The following is a 21,234-nucleotide window of genomic DNA, read 5'->3' as shown; positions in this document are numbered from 1 at the left end:
TGTGATTTCTTTGTGTTGTGATCTTTTAGTTTTCTATTAGTTAGTATTGAGGTTAGACCTGGTTTTGCATCCAAGTTTAGTCATATTTCTGATCGATGTTTTCTTGTCGCTGTGTCATTCCCTGTTTCCTGTCTGAGTCATGAACTCTGTGTTTGTTCCTTAGTCATGTCCGTGTCTCGTCTCCTTGTTCCCTTGCCACGTTCCCCTCGTACTTCCATGTCGCCTCTGTCAGTCTTGTATGTCCACGTGTGTTCTGTGTCCAGTCATGTCGCTGTTTTCACCTCCCATTTCTGCTTCTATGTCCCCATGTCTATTTCTTCCCCGGTTCAGGTGTCTTTTTCCGTTTTGTCTGTTTTATTTTGACAGTATCACGTCCTGTGTTTGGTTTGTCTTCCTCGTGCGTCATTATGTTTATTGCAGTTGTGTTTCCCGTGTGTTCCACTTCCTTCGTCAGCCTCTTGTGTATTTTTGGTGTGAGTTTTCATTTGTTCGTTGGCAGGTCATCTTTTCACCATGTGCCATGTTTCTGTTCAGTCAAGTCTCAGGTATTCATGTCCATGTTAGCCACATTCAGGTTTCATGTTCACTGTGTCTAGTGTTAGTTTTCCCCAGTTTAGTTTACTGTTAACATCATCCTAGTTTCTGTTTCGTTTTGTTTATATTGTTGATCCAGCCTAAAGTAAACGGCTTGTTTTTTGTTAAGTTCATTCCTGTCTCAACCGTCTGCTTTTGGGCTCGCGCCACTCTCCAGTCATCTGGCCACAACAAAGTCTGTACTGCCACTGTGGTGTATTTTTGACTCACTAAAAAAGCCGTGATTAGGTTTGAGCACCAATTAGTCAAAAAAACAAGTATTATGCTGCACTGCTATTCATACCTGCGTGGCTCTAATTTACCAAGAACCAAAACAAATACTGTTTCCTAGCTTTTTCTGCAACATGCTAACTCGAGAGTGACCTCACTCCCAATTTCCAACATCCGAGTTCAGAGGTGTCTTCAATGCAGCATAATGACCCAAACCTTTATTCACACCTTGGCTCATGTGATGACACACATGATTAGTATTGGGTCTACGAACCTTTTTAAGAGACAACTCCCACTAAGGTTAAAATACTCTGGAGTCTCCACTGTTTGCCTCTAGAAGTGAAGAAGCCTCTTAGATGAGAGGTGACACGTCTTAAAGAAACTTAAAGAAGTTTAGTCACTTTCTTTCCAAACTCCTTAGACTACCATGAGATGGATGACTGAGAACCTACACAGACATTAAACATTAAGAAGGTTGCAGGTTTTAATCCACCAGCTGAGGATTTTTGTGTGGAGTTTGCATGTTCTTCCTCTACCTGTCTGGGTTCTCTCCAGGTACTCTGGCTTCCTCACACAGTCAAAAGTCATATATTATTATGTTAACTGGTGATTCAGGTGATTGCAACTAGGTATAGATGCGAACATGAATGGTGGTCTGTCTCTCCATAACCTGTCTAAGTGGAACTCATCTTTCACACTATAAAAGTTATTATAGGCTCCGCCCACATTAGTCCAAAAAGACAACAGAGCAGTGAATGCTTTAAGGTGTGGTAACTTTGTGATCGGCTAGTCCCCTCCATATGTGTCACGGATTGCCGGGGCAAGCCGTGTGGAATGTAGGAAGGACCCAAAAGGCAGCAGCTCTGGTGCAGGTGAGTGTTTATATACAGGGGTGGGTAAGTACAAACAGCGGTGGCGACAAAACATGAAACTGGAAACCTAAACTGGGTAAACTAATAAGACAAACCAGAACGAGGATGCAGGGAGGTCCGGAGAAATACATACGGGAAGACGCAGGGAGACCAAGGGGAAACAACACAGACGAACCAGCAATTACTAAGACAGAAAATACAACTTAAATACACTCAGAGAACACAGGGAGATTACACACAGGTGGGAGACACAGCTGGGAGTGATAAACATGATGAGACTAGGGAGGCAAACTGAAAACACTCACATAAGATGCAGACCTTCACAATAAAACAGGAACTTGCACATGAAAGGACACAAACTAAGAAACGCGGACTAGATACAGGAACACACGGGCAGAACAGAGTAAACACTAACCAGAGGAAGAACAGAACCAAAATCGCGAAGAGAAAACACAAAACGCTGGGTCAAAAGGACCCAGGATCATGACAATATGAGCATGCAGTATACCTCAGTTTATCACTCAAAAAACAAGACAGTGGCCATTGTCAATATACAGTCTATAAAATCAATCTAAGTTAAAGCCTGCAAACACAGCCTCCATCCTTAATCCTGTCAAACACTTTCTTACAAAGGTTATAATTAAGGTTTGGTGCAGTATCATCTACACATACAAACATGTTGACATCCGGTTTTTTTTAGATTGTTTAACAGCAGGTTTGTTTCTTCTTCCCATCACTTTTGTGTTTGAAAGGTAAAATACATTAACATATATGTTAATATATTATATTAACATATATTAACATATATATATAAACATGTCTGTATATGATGTTGTGGACAGAGAGAGTGATGGATGATTTTATGTATGTCAGAGATAAATGAACATTTACAGCACGTCCATGCAGAGACTCTTAAAGACGTGAGCGTGAGAAACAAGCTTTTCACCGTTTCTCTTGATGCCCACATGCTTTATTTATTCTTTAGTCCAGCATGTGTCATCACCACAATAAAGCTACTTTTAAACTGTTTTCACACATTGTCATACCTGCACATTTCCACTCGGCTGTGTTGACTTTAAAGAAAATAAACCGCAGGCTTCATTTCCTCTTATGAGGTATCTGACTTGCAGAGGATAAAAATAAACCTGTTGGAGAAAAGACACAACCAACAACTATCTCTTACACATGTAGGCATCAAAGTCTGTTCAGAGGAAGAAAGACGTTATTCTGTATTGTCTTATTTACAGTTTGATCTTTTAGTTTTACTGCTTATTGCTTCTTAAATAAAACAAATCACTATATTAATTTAAAAAAAGATTTGCATTTATCAAAATAGTCTACAGTTTTCTCCACTCTGTACGAGTGCAATGTATGGTGTCCAAACAACCAAGTTAACCAGCAGAGTATGAGGAGGAAGCAGAGGGGCGGGGATCAGGAAGGTCAGGTGGTTATCAGGAGGATAGGAAAGAGCAAAAGGGTTGGGTATAATTTCTGGATTTCCATCATAAAAAAAATGTCCACCAGAAAAAGTCTCAACACGATGTAAGACAATGTCACACCAACAGGGGGCACTATAATCTGAACCTTAAAGCCATGTCTGCTGATTCAGAGCTTGAAAACAACGTTTAAATAAAGGAGATGAAAGAAAATAAAATTACTAAAATACACAAAAGGTAAGATTGTGTTAAAGCTGCATGTTGGCCATGACTTGTTATGGACCTGAAACAAAAAACAGAACACATACAACTGAAAAACTGACAAAGACTTAAAGGTGCTGAAGATGTGGGGCTGCTGTCTGATGAGATGTGTGTTGCAATAACCTGTCAAAACACGGATCAGTACAAATGATTAAACTTGTGATGGTGCTTTGTACACAGTTTATTTAACATGTGTCGCAACATTAGAAATTATGCATCACTTTCAGCCAATAATCAATAAGAAACGTTTCACCCTTTCTGTAGCCACACAACAACAGAACGAGGATAATTAGCATGAATCCATGTTGTTCATGTTGTTTCTGACTCAGTCGATGTCACAGCTGCTCACTGATTCTGTTCTGTTGCTGCTGCTCTCCCTGATTCAGGTTTTACATGTTTGCATGTCACAGCAGAGAGTGGACAGTGCAAAGTTAATTAGCAATTAGAGAACACTGGAAAACAATAAGAATAATATACTGTACACAACTGTACAGAATTGAATAGAATAAAATAATATAAAATGTATAATAGGATAAAAATAGAATACAAATGCTATATACAACTGAGTAAAAATATAACTTTGTCAGAAAACAGTATTGCACTTAGTCTTAATGCACATGTGTGTGTTTGATCAGCTCCAAAAGTCTTTGTTGTGGAGTCTGACAGCAGTGGGGAGGAAAGACCTGCGAAATCTCTCCGTCCCACTCAGTGGGTGCTGCAGCCTGCCACTGAAGGAGCTGCTCAGTGCTGTCAGAGTCTCCTGCATGGGGAGGTAGCAATGAATTGAAAATAGAATAACTAGGCTTTCTGATGTGGAGAATAGAATAGATAAATAATGCAGAGCATATTCAGGTAATGCCACCAGGCGGCACCCTGGTAACTGTTATTGATGCATTTACATACACATGTATAGTAACTTGCATCTTGACAGTTACAGGATAGAAATACAGATACTCAGAGTTGCACTGATGACCTCTTTGTTTTCTCTTTCAGACAAAAAGAAAATAGAAGAAAGAAAAACAGTCACCAGTGTAGTTATAGTTGTTCACCTACTTTATAGGACAAGGTCATGATTGCTAGTGAAGAGAGAAAACCATCTACAGCACATACTGAGGTGTTAGAGCATATGACCAGCAGTGTTTATCACCATCATGCTGACTTCAGGGGAAAACACTGAGCTAGCTCAACCCAGCTGGTTTAGTTTACCTGACTGAGCAGGAGCCTGACCTGTACCTCCACCTTACTGTGACTAAATGTTTGTGTTTGTGTCATATTTTTAAATTCTTGAGCGATCAGTTAATGATCAAAAGGGAGCATAATGGAAAGGTTTAATCCTTCTACTTCTTTCAGTCATGCTGACCATGGTTGATGCAGAGCTTTAGTTCTCTGTGATGTTCTGTCTCCATCTTTCATATGAGATTCATCACATGTACAAGTTATCTTTTCCTTTAACTGCATCCTGTGACAGCAGCACACAGAGAGCTTCTCTCTGTAAATGTTCTACTTCAGTCCTCTGTGTCAGATACATGCAGACTGCTGTCATGCTCTGAACTGTTAGTGACCGCTTTGCAAATAATACTCACATCTGTTTATTTCAGGTTTCCATGACAACACCATTACAAACTGTTTAAGTGGTTGTTTTGTTACTTTGTGAATAATCTCATACAGGAAACAAAAATCAAAGATAAAATGTTCAAATGTGAAAAGATTTTATTTCTCCTTCAAACTACAAAAGCACAGAATGATCAGAAACAATAATATACATATATGCACGTTTAATAAGAAATAATTCTTATTTATATAATGTATGAGATCTTTGGACAAACACAGTTAAAGTATTTGTTGGTGCCCATATCAGTATTTACTTGTGAAACACTGCAAACACTGACTTTAAGTTGTGCTGTCAGATACTAAAGATCACATATTTCTCACTGCTGTTGGAACATGTTAGATACATTCAAGGTTTATTACAAAATCTTTATACAAATAACTGAATATAAAGAGCACGAATACACCTGCATTTGTTTTATGCAATAAGAGAGCAATATGTCTGATATTATGATGTAATATTGTAACTGCACATAAAGCTGAGCATGTCTGATATTTGGGCAGCAGAGGAGCAAGAGTGGCTTCATAAAAAGCTTCTTCTTGGCTTTGCTGCTACAGCTCTCCTCACTGACCTGTAAGACAAGCACAAGGAGACAAAGTGATTTCCAACATGTAAAGATATTATGAGCTGAAGACATTTAATAATGTGAAGAATAAATCAGCCTGCATGGCAGCAGAATTACTGAGAGAGCTTCCTGATGTGACTTCAGAATAAACTGCTGCATCAGCTGCAGGACTTGATTTTCCTGTGAATGAAGAGAAGATCATTGAGAACAATAATATCATTAACCAGGAGGAAACTGGATGTCTCCACTAATGCAAAGATAATTGAGTATGACAGATTTTAATCAGCTGATGGATTGTCCCTTGGAGATGATGGCAGACTTTGCTCACCTTTGTTTTTCTTGGCTTTTTCTTTTTTGGGCTGTTTGACCTCAGCATACATCAGACTGTCCTCTAAAAGAGACGTCAGAGCTCAGCACACATTTGTTCAGCACAGATATGATACAAACATGTTGGATACATATGAATTTAAACTTTTTACAACTACAGTGAAAGAAATCTAAGTAAAAATCATTTGTTGCCTGTGACACTTCAGCTTTGCATGTGTGTGTTTTGTGATTGAGGTCTGGGTCAGAATCTGTGGATGCTGTGATTCAGTAAAGCTGAAACACTGATTAGTAAGTGAATAACTAAACTCCATGTTGACCTATAATTACCTGCAATATAATGATGTGATGACACGTTCAAGTACAAACACTGAATGAGACTGTTGTGACTGTACCTGCAGCTCCTGTCTTCACATTAGCATAAACAGCACTCTGCTCTGGTTTATGATGCTTCCCTGTGAAGATGATCGAATCCACAAAAGAAAAACATTTAATACATTTTTTAACTTTTCAAAAACTTTCCAGGCTTTTTTTCTACATTGTATATGTTTTGTGTACTCACACTTATTTCCAAAGTTTTCCAGTTCAATATTAGAGTAAATGACATCTGGGGGTTTATCTGCTGAAATGTTCATATTTTAGTTACACAATTGTAAACCAATGACATGGTGCCAGTTTCCTTAAATTAAAAGACTGTTTCATCTCTAGCTGCTCTGTGCTTTTCACATGATGTCCTGCACCAGTGTTTCAGTGCCTCACACATGAAAACCAACATGACACATTTTTCAAAGATAAATGAAAAAACAGAAAAACCTTTTGCAGAGTTTCATTAGTTGTGTTTAAATCAACAACAGGACTATCAGATATTTTCAGAGCATGAACCCATCATGGTGTTACTGTTTGTGTTGTTCTGATATGAAACAACAACATTTGTGGATTCTTTCAGTCGAGTTAAAGATACAATCAGGTTGTAAAATCCTGTTTGTTTCTGATCTTTTGTGCATGTAGTCAGTTGGTTATTTGGATGAAACTGAACCTAAGAAATGTTCCTGTCAATGGAGACTGAATGAAGAGTCAATATTAATAATGATAATAAAGATCGGTTTAAGTGCTGACCACTTACTCGAGGTCTCAGTGTCAGTCATTTCCTGTTTTATTCTCCCCTGTTTCTTGTGTCATTCTGTTAACATGTTTTCCATTAGTAACTAAAACAAGGTTTTCAGGGTTTTCCATCAGATCCAGTAGTACCATTTTAGTATTTACTCAACCGGAGTTCCAAGTGATCCGAGGTGATCCCAAAATGTGACGTCAATAGCGTACATGCCGATTGACTGGTCAGTGGCATCATTGATGAGTTACGAGAGCGTCTTGTTGATAAAAAAAAAAAGCCATTTTTGAAACCCGGCAACCCAGAAATGGCTACACAAGCAACACCGTGGCCCCGAGTCTATAGAAAGATGACCGAGCAGCAGGTAAATCATCGCCGTGATGTTCACCTTTGTTGAATCATTTGTGACAAATACTAATTAAGTCATGGGGTGCTCGACCACGTCACTATGACGATGACCACGCACATTAGGTGGTACTTGAGCGTGATGGAAAACCAGTCGATCTGAGTAATTACTAATGGAAAAGAGGCTTTAGTTAGTTAGTTAACACCTGTTACTCATCATCTCATTATCATGTGTTTTATAAACTGCCTCAGTTTTCCTTTGCTTTGTCACATCTTTCCTCATAGTTTGTTTTCCTAAGAATTGTAGAAATGTGGTTTCCAACTTTTATTTAAATTTGGATTTGTACTGAGTTTAATTTCTAATTTCATTTAGTTTACTAACCCTGAAAGATTCCTAATGTAATATGAATATTAATAAAAATAGAAAAGAGGCTCTTACACTTGGACTGTCTGCAGCGATACAACAAGAGCAGGAGAATAATAATGAGAGAGACTCCACAAACCAGTCCAACCATCAACCACACAGGAGATGAAGAGCTGTCAGCTCCTGACATGGTTACTGTAACACAAAACAGAAATTAATTATTAATAAATTATAATCTTATGAATAAATGCATTTATAAAATAGAGCCAAGTGACTTTGAGACTTAAATCAGACAATCTAATGTTCCTTCTCAGTCATTAAACTCATCTACAAAATCCATCAAATGTCTTGATCCTGCTCACCTTTAACTGACATCCAGCTCTGTGCTGACTCTCTTCCTGAGTACTGACACTTGTAGAAACCTTCATCAGACTTTGACACTGCAGAGATCTTCAGCTCCCCTCGGGTATCATTTTGAATAAGTTTGTCATTGTGATAGAAAAACACATTGGAAAGTATTTTTTGTGTTCTCAAACTGCAGCTCAGACTAACAGAAGCTCCCTCAGTCACAGGATGAACAGGACTCACCAGGATAGGACCATTGCCATCATCTGTGACACAATCACACACAATTGTTTCATTCACATCAGCTGGTGCACACTTTGAGAAAGAGCTGTCAAACAATAATAAGAACAGATTGTACAAATGTTTTTCATCATCAAAATCTGATCTTGTGCACTTAAAAACTACGGTACAAATACTGTATGCCACAAAAAAAATAATGGGAGAAATACACATACACACATACATTTGATGTCTAAATGATTCAAATCCAAGAAGTAAATGTATAATAACATACTCTGTACAGTGATGTTGACTGCACTGCTGAACTCTCCTGATCCAGACTCACACCAGTACACTGCAGTATCTGACTTTGATGTGTTGATGTCACATGTGGATCCAGTCATTCTCCTACAGTCAGAGAGTCGGCCGTCCTCAGAGAACTTCCTCACTCTCCACTCAGTGAAGTTTCCCTCACAGGTCAGTGAGACAGAGTCAGAGGTGAAGTGTTGCACTCTGTCAGGACTCACTGTGAGAGACGCTGCTGAATGAACATCTGGAAACAACAAAGCTCACAGATGTTAGCATTCAAAATATCACAGTGAAAATATTCTTTGTTTATCAAAATCTTATGTAAAAAAATAACAAGCATAAATAATAAAATGAGTTTAAACATCCAAATTAAAAATACTTATTGCAAAGAGAAAACATTTAAAATGTAATGTGCGCTGTTTTCATATTGTCACATTATGAAAGTGCAAAAATAATAAAAAGAAACAAAGAATTTCAGTTTGATCAGAGAGAGAATTGGAAATATTCAATATACACAAACATTTAATTGTCATTATTGAATTTCAATGAGCTGAATTTTGGTGAAAAATTGGTGAACAAAAGTTAAGAAATAAAATTGGTTTATTGAGAGGATAAACAGAATCAAACTGACCTGCAGACCAGACAAACTTTGGTCGACTGTGATCAGTGTGATACTCTGGGTCTCCTCTTCCAGCTCTGCACACATATCCTGCTGTGTGTGTCTGTCCATGAATGATGTAGGAGTCCTGTGCAGTCCCACTGCCATCAGGTAGCAGCTCATAACTGGAGGATTTCTCTGATAGATCAGGAACAGCTTCATACCAGTAGAAGCTCCATCCTGCAGACGGATGTTCAACCTCACAGTTCAGAGTTACTGAGGCTCCAGGACTCAGCCATGATGGAGACACAGTGAGGACAGGACGGGGTTCATCTGTTCAACAAAGATTTTCTCTCAATCTTTCGTCTCTTAACTCTGAATTCAATGTCACTAAAATGTTGACTCACAAATATTTATGATGAACTTTAAGAGTGAGACTATCTAAACATGTCAAATATCTCAACATGTACTAATAAAAACACATTTTTACAAACTGTTTCTATTTCCAGGTTAAATGAACTATGACTCTACTTACTGTCAGAAACTGTCAGTGTGACTGAATCACTCCACTCTGTTGTTTCATGCTGTGAACGTTTCATTCTGCCCTTACAGCGATAGTTTCCACTGTTGGATGATGAAGCAGATCTAATCCTGTATTCATTTTGATTTGGAGCTTTTATCCTGCTGTTTGTTTCCCACTCATAATCCCACTCAGTGTCTCTTCCATGGATCTCACATCTGACAGTGATCGTCTCTCCTCTGTATATCTCAGACCAGTTTGGATACAGAGTCACAACAGGCCAGTTTGAGGCTGTTACTGTTCAAGAAAGTACAATAAAAACACGTGAATGTCAAAAATGTTAATGCCTTTTGTTCTTCATCTTCCTCCTTAATCAGGAATTTATCTGACCTCATGTTAAACTGACCAGTTTTCCCAATCCTGACTGACTGGCTGTCCTCTGTGTAGTAAACTGGGTTTCCTCTTCCTCCTCTGCACCTGTAGAGTCCTTCCTGTGAGACACTGATTTGTCCATTTGAGTGGAAAACTGCATCTTGTGTGGTCAGGGCTTCAGAGGATTTCTCATCTCTGTACCAGTAGTATTTCCATCCAGATGATGATGATGGGTTCACAAAGCAGGTCAGGGTCACACTGCCCCCTACTGGAACAGCTGTGTTATCAGCTCTCAGTTTGGCCTTTGGTTTATCTGCAGTTCAGTTTAGAAAAAAGAACAAAAGTCAATGACTGAATCAAACCAGTTGAAATAACTTGGTGGAAATATGGAAATAATAAATATGACATAACTTTAATGGTGAAGCTGCAACAAACTGTACAACTGTCACACAAACACAACAGTAATCTTTCATATTTAATTTGCTGCATTTCTAAGTTAAAAACACACATGAGGAACAATCAGTGGATTTAATGTTTCTTAGTGGATGTGGTGGAGCAGCTGAGACAGATCCAGCATTTGTTCTGCATTTCATCTTTCATGTATTAGAGCTGCACAGCAGAGAAGTTACTCTCATATGTTTTGTTCTCTTCACTGTGAATAAAAAGCTGATGTTCAGGTCTTTGTTGCTGGAATAAAAACTAAACATTTTACTGACCAACATGAAAGACAGTTATAAAGCTGTAAGAAAGAAGAAGTGCTTTTTCCTTATTTAGATACTCTGGATGAAAGATCTTACATGATACAGTCAGTGTGATGATATCACTCCACTCTGAGAAGAAATAGTCCCTTCTGCTCCGGCAGCTGTATCCTCCACTGTCAGACTCAGTAGCTCTGATGATTCTGTATTCATTGGATGTTGGAGGTGTGTTTAACTTGGCTGCTCTCCATTCATACGTCCACTGAGCTCCTTCACCTCCCTGAATCTCACATCTGACAGTGACTGTCTCACCGCTGTATATCTGAGTCCAGGATGGCTGCAGGGTCACAGTGGGCTTACTGGGAACTGTTCACAGGAAAATATCCAGTTAGAGACAAATAGAAACATAAAAATTCTGATGTTTAAAACATGAGAGTAACGTGAGTGAAAAAAATAAACCTCCAACAGGCTACAGGGTTAAACCACACCTCGGGCCAGTCTGACCACTGATAACTCTTTTTGATCACGGCCACATCCCACTTTGTAAAATTGCTACAATCAGCACAAAGACAGTCAAAACCAGGCCACAGGCAGGACGGCTTCATCAGGATGTACTGAGATATTTTCAAACACCCTGACCTGTAGCTGGTTTTTGATAGCATACTGTGCTACATGAAGAACTGTATAGCACAGCTGCACAGTAGCACAGAGGAAATAGCTCCACAGGGTTATACAGGTCACCCAGAGGATAGTCGGCCATCCTTTGCCCTCACTTGAAGAACTGCACAGCTCCCGCAGTCTCAGGAACACGAAGAAAACCCTTCAGGATCCATCTCACCCAGGTCATGCACTGTGTGAACGTCTACCTTCAGGCAGACATTTCAGAGCCATAAAGACAAGAACTAACAAACTAAGGAACAGCTTTGATCCCTCAGCCATCACCATGCTGAACACTGAACAATCAGATCCAACACAACTCTCATATACAGTGTTTACATTGTTATAGCACAGTCTCATGTTTACACCTGCAGGTACGGCTGGTATTTACATCAACACTGTAACACAGAAACATTTGTTTTGTTGTCTGTTATTAAAACAAAATCTGAAACATTTCACTGCAAGGTCTCATTTTTCTTTGGAATTTGAACTTGTGTAGCTAAAACACATTTTTTAAAGGTCTGAATCGTTTTGTTGATGTTTTTTTGGAGAACACATTCTCTGTGAGGGTGAGTCCTTAGTCTCACAATTTTGGACTTAAATCAAGAACAAAACTAAATAAATGTTTCTATTTTCCCACATTTCCAAGTAATCTTAATGAACAGAAAAGTCATCTAAGGGTTAATAAACTCACAGCTATATGATCTCTTAGTGTGGTAGAAATAAAATAATTAAACTCACGAGTTTCTGTAACTGTGACGTCACTGCTGTCCTCTGTGTAGTAAACTGGATCTCCTCTCCCTCCTCTGCAGTGGTACAGACCTCCTTGTGAGACACTAATAACTCTGTTTGCTTCATTTCCTCTCATGAGCTGAGCTTTAGAAGAGACTGAATCACGTCTGAACCAGTCAAACTTCCAGCCAGCAGAGCCCTCCACAGAGCAGCTCAGTGTCACACTGCCCCCTGCTGGTATGACTGAACTTTGTGCTGTCAGTGTGGCTCTGGGTTTACTTGCTGTTGAAGAAACAAAACCACAAAATTAAATCATCATAAAGAATACATTTCTTACAGCACTAATCACACTTTAAAGATTCACAGAGTAATTTATCTACAAACACAAAGATTAATTAGTTTCCCTGCATGTGACACATTAGACTGTTTAGTCCACTTGCTTATTAATCCTGTTTATTGGTTCTTGCACTCTCGCTACGATCAGCTGATTCCTGTTTGTATCAAAGGAGGAAAATGGTGGTGCAGAAATTACTTTTATTGTTACTGCACAAAGGATGGGAACGATGGTAAAGTGGAGACTGCTGCAGGACAGAAACAACAACGTGATCAACTGTTAACACAACTTCAGCTCTTCACAGTACCTGCACAGACAGTACGCTAACACTAAGCTAGCCAATAACCCAGAGTGATGAATTTCAACAGGTAAGAAACTGATGAGCAGTCAGGCTGCAGCTCCGTTTCTACCTGTTCATGCCTCTACAGTAGAATCACCATGACGACCAATTTAAAGTCTCTTTGTGCTGGTTTTGTGTAAGAACTTTTTTGCTTTACTTTTTTTGAGAAATGATCCCAACACTGATTCCAACAAAGAGGGGAAATACCTCCAACATGCACAAACATTTGACCTCACAGCCTCTAATTAATCTGCATGAATGTCTTTGATATTCTGCTTAGAGATGGTGGCGACTCTCAAAGTGGAGCCAATGAGAATCAATAAATTCTTATCCATTCCCATCCCTACCTGCATGTGACACATTAGACTGTTTAACAAACTAAAGATTTCACTGATTTATCATTCTCTTATCAAACTCTCATCTCTGTACATTCCTCTTTACATTGCTGATAATTTAAGAGCCTCCATGGTGTCTCTCCTTTCTGTTTGCACAGTGAGAAAAACTGTTGTCCTGAGCTGCCTGCAGACAGCTGGATCATTGTTGGAGTTTTCCTGTTAAGACAGATGTAAACATGAAAACATGAAATGTCAGCATGAATCATGGTCCAACTCACATGAAACTGTCAGTCTGGAGGCATCACTCCATCCTGTTAAGAGATAGTCACTGCTACCCCGACATCTGTAGTCTCCACTGTGGGACACTGAAACTCTGCTGATCCTGTATTCACTGGATGTTGGAGGGCTGTTTGTGTTGGGTGCTGTCCATTCATATTTCCACACCTTTCCTTCACCTCCCTGAATCTCACATCTGAGAGTGATTGTGTCACCAGTGAATATCTGAGACCAGCTGTGCTGCAGTTTCACAGCAGCCCAAACTTTCCCTAACAAACAAATAAATACAAATATTAAACTGAAAAAAAAAATCAACAAGGAATAAAAACAAAATCATATTTATAATGTGTTACTTTCATATAATCATTAATTTGTGTTATCTCACAACAAAATTTCACCCTCACCTTTTTCCTGAATTGTAACTGCAGCACTGTCCTCTGTGGAGAAAACTGGATCTCCTCTCCCTCCTCTGCAGTAATAGATGCCTCCTTCTGAAATACTGATCGTGTGCTCTGATGTTCCAGCTCCTATTTTCTGAGCTCCAGAAAACTCTGAATCACGTCTGAACCAGTCAAACTTCCAGCCAGCAGAGCCCTCCACAGAGCAGCTCAGTGTCACACTGCCCCCTGCTGGTATGACTGAACTTTGTGCTGTCAGTGTGGCTCTGGGTTTACTTGCTGTTGCGTTTACAGGGAAAAGTTTATCAGATTGTCACTTGCTTCAGGAAGAACTTTGTTATAGAAATGATCAGACTTTACACATTCACTCAGTCATTTAGCTTCTAGCACCAAACAAAAAGTATTTGCCTGCATGTGACACATTAGGGGTCGGCAACATGCGCCTTTTTAGTCCTTATAGTGCGGCTCCGCGTGGTTTGGGAAAATAAATTAGAAGTATTTAGCTGAAGTGTAATTTATTTATTTAGTTCTTTTTTAACTTGTAGTTCTAAATTGGAAGATTATTGTGATCTTAAAATATAAAAATACAATTCTATTCTATTATTTTTTCATCGCTCAAAATAAGCGTCATACCCGCTGAAACGACATGCATTTATCGAGACTTTCAACCCCAGGTAGGCCAATTATGGATCTTCGGATCCACATTATGTCAGCAGCTGTTCTCCTCCGTGAACTATGTTAAAAACAAACACCGCTCACGCCTCACAGATGACAGCTTACAGTCCTGCGTAAAGATGAAAGTGACGCAGAGGTTCAGGAGCAGAAGTCCCATTGTAAACATACCACGGCAGACCCGACGATGTTTCCATGAACACACTTTACAGCTTCTCTTTATTGACCACTTTTCACACACGGTTGCTGTACGCATACAGCCGGCTGTAGCTTTTCAGCTCACAGCCCGACACACACCAACAACAGCATAGAGAGCACAGACGTTAAGACTGCGAGGCGTGATTGCGGGTGCCGCTCAGGTGCGTCCGCCTCCCCTGCAGCAGCGCTTCAGACCACGCCCCGTCACACAGATTAACCAGGTAAAATACATATTTAGGCAGAATTTTGCAAATATCTATTTTTCATCTTTTAGCAGCAAAGTGCTTTTTTTCCAATTATTTTTTTAAAGTCAGGTCAAGGCTCCAAAAGCCCAAAGGTGATATAAGGCTGGAGGCTCACAACAGTTTTTGTTTGCTACATGGATCATTTTAGTTCAGCTGGGTGTCTTTCCTTTTGTTATATTTCTTTAAGAGTTCAAAATGTGTTCATTACATAAATAAAATGTAAGTTTCTCTGTAGCATGGATTTCATAAGCAACACACCTTAGTTGTTCACACAAAGCATAAAGGTAAAAAAAAAACAATATATACAGTGTTATCTTCATTTTAGATGTCAAAAAGTATTTGCGGCTCCCAGTGTTTTCTTTTGCGTGGAAATTGCGTCCAAATGGCTCTTTGGGTGTAAAAGGTTGCTGACCCCTGCATTAGACTGAGTGTCTTCATACAAAACTGCACTACAGCTTCACTATTCAAAGACGAATGCTGCACAAACAAATTACTTTTAGATGTTTTTTGTGCTCTCTGCATTTTCCTTTAATAACAGTCAAAAGTGACACTAAACTGAATGGTGTCTGTTATTGTGAGAGCACCGTGACCATCAGTCATCACTGACATGGTTCAAGTTTAGGTAGTTTTCTATAATCCTATAATTTAATTTCCAATGATGTAAACAACTGATCGACATAGAAAAACTAAAAAATCAGAGAGGCTGACAGACTCCAATAAAGCCTCCAATAAAATGAGACCACATGGGAGTCTGTTGAGTTTTATTCAACTAAAAAAAAAGATGGAGTCCAAATGTCAGTTTTGGAGGATCTCGTTTAGCGCTGCCTCTTGTCTAACATCTGATTGGTTACCATGCACAGTAAGTCAGGACAGATCGATATTAGAAAATCGCTGCTATGAACTGATGGTACTGTGGACGTGGGGCAGCCAGGTATCCCAGCATGAATTTCAACTCACAAGCAGCAATGTTAGTGCTCTACACTGTAAGTAAAGTTTTAAAATACCTTGTTTTTCTGTCTCCAAGTATGGAATTTTTTGGACTGTAAGGCACACTTAAAATCCTTTAATTTTCTCAAAAATCGACAGTGCACTTTATAATCCGGTGCGCTTTATTTATGAATTGTAGTTGTGCTTACTGACCTCGAACCGGTTTTATGTGGTACGTGGTGCTCATCAGTCAAAAAATGTTTTAGTACAACTTTGGTAAAAGCTACACCGCTTGAAGGATTGTCGGAGCATCACGGCTACCACAGTCAGAATCCTCAGTAATCTGGATTAAAACTCAGCTTCAGGTCCCAAAGTCAAAAGAACATATGTGGCATCACTGAGAGTTAAAAATGGTCTAAATTCTTTCATCCTTAATAAAATGATCAGTGTTGATGCTTTGCTTGCTGTTGCTGGCCAGCTAGCTTTGCTAATTGTTAGCGGAAGGAATGTTCTGAGCTCACGATGCTACAAAGTATCCAGTCAGACAGTTAAACATGCTGTTCGTGGACACTGAAGACTGCAGCCTGTCCACAAATGGTTAAATGATCAGTTTTGAAATATAAACAAAAACTGTCTGTTATCATGTTTGAAAGTCTACTAGAATAAAAAAAATAATTAACATCTGATTTGTGATTTTATTTATTAAGCAGACAACTGATTTTCCCAATTAAAGGTTAGATTAACAAGTAATTTGAAATAATTTGGATGAAAGATCTTACATGATACAGTCAGTGTGATGATATCACTCCACTCTGAGAAGAAATAGTCCCTCCTGCCCCGGCAGCTGTATCCTCCACTGTCAGACTCAGTAGCTCTGATGATTCTGTATTCATTGGATGTTGGAGGTGTGTTTAACTTGGCTGCTCTCCATTCATACGTCCACTGAGCTCCTTCACCTCCCTGAATCTCACATCTGACAGTGACTGTCTCACCGCTGTATATCTGAGTCCAGGATGGCTGCAGGGTCACAGTGGGCTTACTGGGAACTGTTCACAGACAAATATCCAGTTAGGAGACAAATAGAAACATGAAGTCATTTTGAAGCCTGATTTTCTTTTTGCTGTTGTTCAGAGGAGAAAGATTTACTGCATCCTGGTGACATTTTGACTGTAAATGAAGTTGGATTTAAAAATCAGTGTTTACATTTATTTACCGTGTGGTACACGTGTGTGGTGGCCCACTGGTGTATCTGACTCACACAGCCTGTTCTCCACACACTCCACATTTATAAAGTGATCTACAAATCCTAACATTACAGCTAACAGCTGCATTTTCCCTTTGAAGAACCACTTACTGCTACAGAGACAGGGAGTGAAGGTGGACAGTATATCCTTGTTTTTATGGCAACAAATTTACCTTGAAAGTGGTGCAACTGTGTATAATATGATTCACAAGCAGAAAGTAAGATTTACAGATGTGTGCAGTGATTTGTGTGCAACTTTTCAGGTCTCCAGTTCACACAAACTATTGTACAAATGTGTCGACACAAACCTGAGTAACTGCTGATCATTGAGGCACAAATTTTAACGTCTGGATTGTTTTTCAGATTTCTTTCTTTAAAATTCATCCGTCCATAATTCAGGATGATAATAAATATACTTAATACAATACAAGATGTCTTAATAAGAAGAAGAGCTTTTTTACCTTTTAAGAACTTTTTAACAAAAACTTTAAAGAGGAGAAAAACAGCACAGGCCTGTGCAGGCCTACTTTAAATAAAGCATCATTCTGCAGGTCTGTTTGAGTTCAGAATAAGTAAATAAAATGTAGCTGTGGTCCAATAATTGTAAAATAAGAAGAACAATCATGAAAACTATTTGTATATAATTATGTCTTCAGTCCATTTCAATGAGCGATCATCTTCTGTTGTTTTCATGCAGCCACGGGCAGCCCTGAGTATAAAATACATCAGCTCAGGGTCGAAAACATAAAGATATTTATTGCACAATAACAGCATATCTGGTGATAATACACAGCTCACAACACCTTAAATACATGTGGACGAATCACCTGACACGCACAGATCACGTCTCGTGCCCACGTGGGGTTTTGAGTCTAATTTAACTGCCAGCTTCACACAGATCCACAAATGTGAGCTGCTTTCAAGTCACAGTGTGAAACAAATGCGTACAAATCATTGCTTGATCATAATATTGTGCACATTTGTAACACTTTCAACACAAATTTGTCTCCTTGTGGAAAGCAGACTTTGTCGTGTTGACATGAGTGTCAGAACGGCAGGTTTATCTCCAGATCCACGGCTCTGACCCACGGAGACCTCTGGCTGATGCTCAGTGTTCTGAGTTTGCCTCGTAGCTGCTAACTAGCTTTCTGCTCTGGGTCAACTTATGGCAAAGTGCAGAGATGGAGAGAGGCGAGGGAAGGTCACAGCAGCACACTTTCTTCCTCTGGAGGCGGTGAACACAGTGAACAGCTGGATACTAACATGTGGCTCACAGCTGAGCCTGTCAGACTCTCTCTGGCTGCAGTAGCTGCTGCTATAAACACACTTTTCTTTTTCTCACTCTGTAAACTTCCTCCTGCAGATGTTGGGGATGTTGTGTGGGACTTTTATTTTTCATTTTTTCACCCAAAGCTTGCGGGAGCCACAGCTGAGGGGCGGAAGAGCCGCGGGTTACCGACCCTGATCTGACCTGATGTTAGCTGAGCTGTTGATGACCTCGGATGAAAACATGTTCAGGATTAACCCTTATGTTTGTTTGTTTGTTTTTAGGACTCTATGGCTTAATACACAGTCTTTCATGTCCACTTAAAGTCAGTTTAATGTGAGGAAGCATTTAGAAAGAGAGGCCAAAAATATTTAACACAAATATTAAACACAATTTAAAGACTAACAGCAGCTAATGAGCAATAAATATGCAGTTTTTCTAGTCTTTTCTGGAGTTGATGCCACAAATTTTATTTCTACATTTCTATGAACGTGGCTCAGGGAGTTGAGTGGCGCATCTCTAACTGGAAGGTTGCCGGTTCGATCCCTGGGCTCTCTGTCCTGGTTGTTGTGTCCCTGGGCAAGACACTTTACCCTACCGCCTACGGGCCGATGGCAAGATATGGCAACCTCACTTCTGTCAGTCTGCCCCAGGGCAGCTGTGGCTACGACTGTAGCTTTCCTCCACCAGTGTGTGAGAGTGAATGAATATTGGAATTTTTAAGCGCTTTGGGTTCCTTGAAAAGCGCTATATAAATGCAATCTATTATTATTATTATGAAACACATGAGAAACTTAAATAACAGAAAGTTTAAAACTCACAAGTCTCCACAACAGTGACGTCACTGCTGTCCTCTGTGTAGTAAACTGGATCTCCTCTCCCTCCTCTGCAGTGGTACAGACCTCCTTGTGAGACACTAATAACTCTGTTTGCTTCATTTCCTCTCATGAGCTGAGCTTCAGAAGAGACTGAATCACGTCTGAACCAGTCAAACTTCCAGCCAGCAGAGCCCTCCACAGAGCAGCTCAGTGTCACACTGCCCCCTGCTGGTATGATTGAACTTTGTGCTGTCAGTGTGGCTCTGGGATTACTTGCTGTTGAAGAAACAAAACCATTGAAAAAATTTAATCATCATCAAGAATACATTTCTTACAGCACTAATCACACTTTAAACATTCACAGATTAATTTATCTACAAACACAAAAATTAATTAGTTTCCCTGCATGTGACACATTAGACTGTTTAACAAACTAAAGATTTCACTGATTTATCATTCTCTTATCAAACTGTCATCTCTGTACATTCCTCTTTAAATTGCTGATATTTTAAGAGCCTCCATGGTGTCTCTCCTTTCTGTTTGCACAGTGAGAAAAACTGTTGTCCTGAGCTGCCTGCAGACAGCTGGATCATTGTTGGAGTTTTCCTGTTAAGACAGATGTAAACATGAAAACATTAAATGTCAGCATGAATCATGGTCCAACTCACATGAAACTGTCAGTCTGAAGGCATCACTCCATCCTGTTAAGAGATAGTCACTGCTACCCCGACATCTGTAGTCTCCACTGTGGGACACTGAAACTCTGCTGATCCTGTATTCACTGGATGTTGGAGGGCTGTTTGTGTTGGGTGCTGTCCATTCATATTTCCACACCTTTCCTTCACCTCCCTGAATCTCACATCTGAGAGTGATTGTGTCACCAGTGAATATCTGAGACCAGCTGTGCTGCAGATTCACAGCAGCCCAAACTTTCCCTAACAAACAAATAAACACAAATATTAAACTGAAAAAAAAATCAACAAGGAATAAGAAAAAAATCATATTTATAATGTGTTACTTTCATTTAATCATTAATTTGTGTTATCTCACCACAAAACTTAGCCCTCACCTTGTTTCTGAATTGTAACTGCAGCACTGTCCTCTGTGGAGAAAACTGGATCTCCTCTCCCTCCTCTGCAGTAATAGATGCCTCCTTCTGAAATACTGATCGTGTGCTCTGATTTTCCAGCTCCTATTTTCTGACCTCCAGAAAACTCTGAATCACGTCTGAACCAGTCAAACTTCCAGCCAGCAGAGCCCTCCACAGAGCAGCTCAGTGTCACACTGCCCCCTGCTGGTATGACTGAACTTTGTGCTGTCAGTGTGGCTCTGGGTTTACTTGCTGTTGATGTTACAGGAAAGACAAACATCAAACTGTCAGTTGCTTCAGGAAAAACTTTGTTATATAACAAATAAAGATTTCAACATAAAAACTCAATAGTAATTTTAAAAAAATCCAATTTTTTAAAATTAATTTACAATTTATGTATTTTTTTAATTCAGTAAGTGCTTAATAGGTCACGACCCTGGATGATGGGTTAAGAAGATGGATGGAGTTCAATAATAGATCTCAGGTTTCTCAGGTAGGTCGGTCCCTGATCTCAGTGTGATCATCACACTTGATGCAAACAGGCACCAACAGCACAAGAACAAAAAAGTGTCTTCAAAGCAAATTTGATGAGAATCAACAACTGGCAGCAGCACACATGAGGACAGCACAGGTATCTCAGCTAACTGTTAGCCAGCCAGAGAGCCAGGAGCTAACACTGGATGTATATAACATGATGAAAACTTTATCAGAGTGAATCAAGAATCAGGTGAGACTGTTTTTATGCTCTGTCACCAAACTGTACTCCTAAATGCAGAGACAGGTGAACTATACACTGTTAGCTGATCTGAGGCCAGTTGATTGTGGTCGCTCTTATTATCAGATTTTTTAATCTGTTTTTTATTTAAATGTTTGTTTTAAGGATCATGATCACATAAATATATATGCATAAAGATGCATAACCAGTGCACAGTCAGCAGCATTTATCAGTCATA

General features: G+C 39.5%; 1 protein-coding gene across 1 annotated transcript; it reads right to left on the bottom strand.

The window, feature by feature from the left end:
• Positions 1-5,318: 5,318 nt before the first annotated feature.
• On the bottom strand, positions 5,319-12,315 carry LOC309702790 (Fc receptor-like protein 5). Its single transcript, XM_082527418.1, has 9 exons — positions 12,148-12,315; positions 10,849-11,115; positions 10,086-10,364; positions 7,764-7,883; positions 6,434-6,493; positions 6,267-6,326; positions 5,876-5,938; positions 5,665-5,727; positions 5,319-5,553 (listed from the first exon to the last, which is right to left on the bottom strand). The coding sequence occupies exons 1-9, from the start codon at positions 12,272-12,274 to the stop codon at positions 5,546-5,548; spliced, it is 1,047 nt and encodes a 348-aa protein (XP_082383544.1). The 5' UTR covers positions 12,275-12,315; the 3' UTR covers positions 5,319-5,545.
• Between the last annotated feature and the right edge of the window lie 8,919 nt (positions 12,316-21,234).

Source organism: Aulonocara stuartgranti, assembly GCF_965226115.1.
Source record: "Aulonocara stuartgranti genome assembly, chromosome: 3".
NCBI classification, from domain to species: Eukaryota; Metazoa; Chordata; class Actinopteri; order Cichliformes; family Cichlidae; genus Aulonocara; species Aulonocara stuartgranti.
The sequence above is the reverse complement of the archived record's forward strand: the minus strand, read 5'-3'. Positions and strand labels throughout refer to the sequence as shown.

Bases quoted from the DNA above. Each gene is read 5' to 3' on its own strand.
- LOC309702790 (XM_082527418.1), bottom strand. From the start codon at position 12,274: ATGAGAGGAAATGAAGCAAACAGAGTTATTAGTGTCTCACAAGGAGGT. The intron at 6,327-6,433 runs GTGAGTACACAA...TCATCTTCACAG, and splicing joins GGAAAACTTTGGAAATAAGT to GGAAGCATCATAAACCAGAG. The intron at 5,939-6,266 runs GTACAGTCACAA...CGTCTCTTTTAG, and splicing joins TGTGAAGACAGGAGCTGCAG to AGGACAGTCTGATGTATGCT.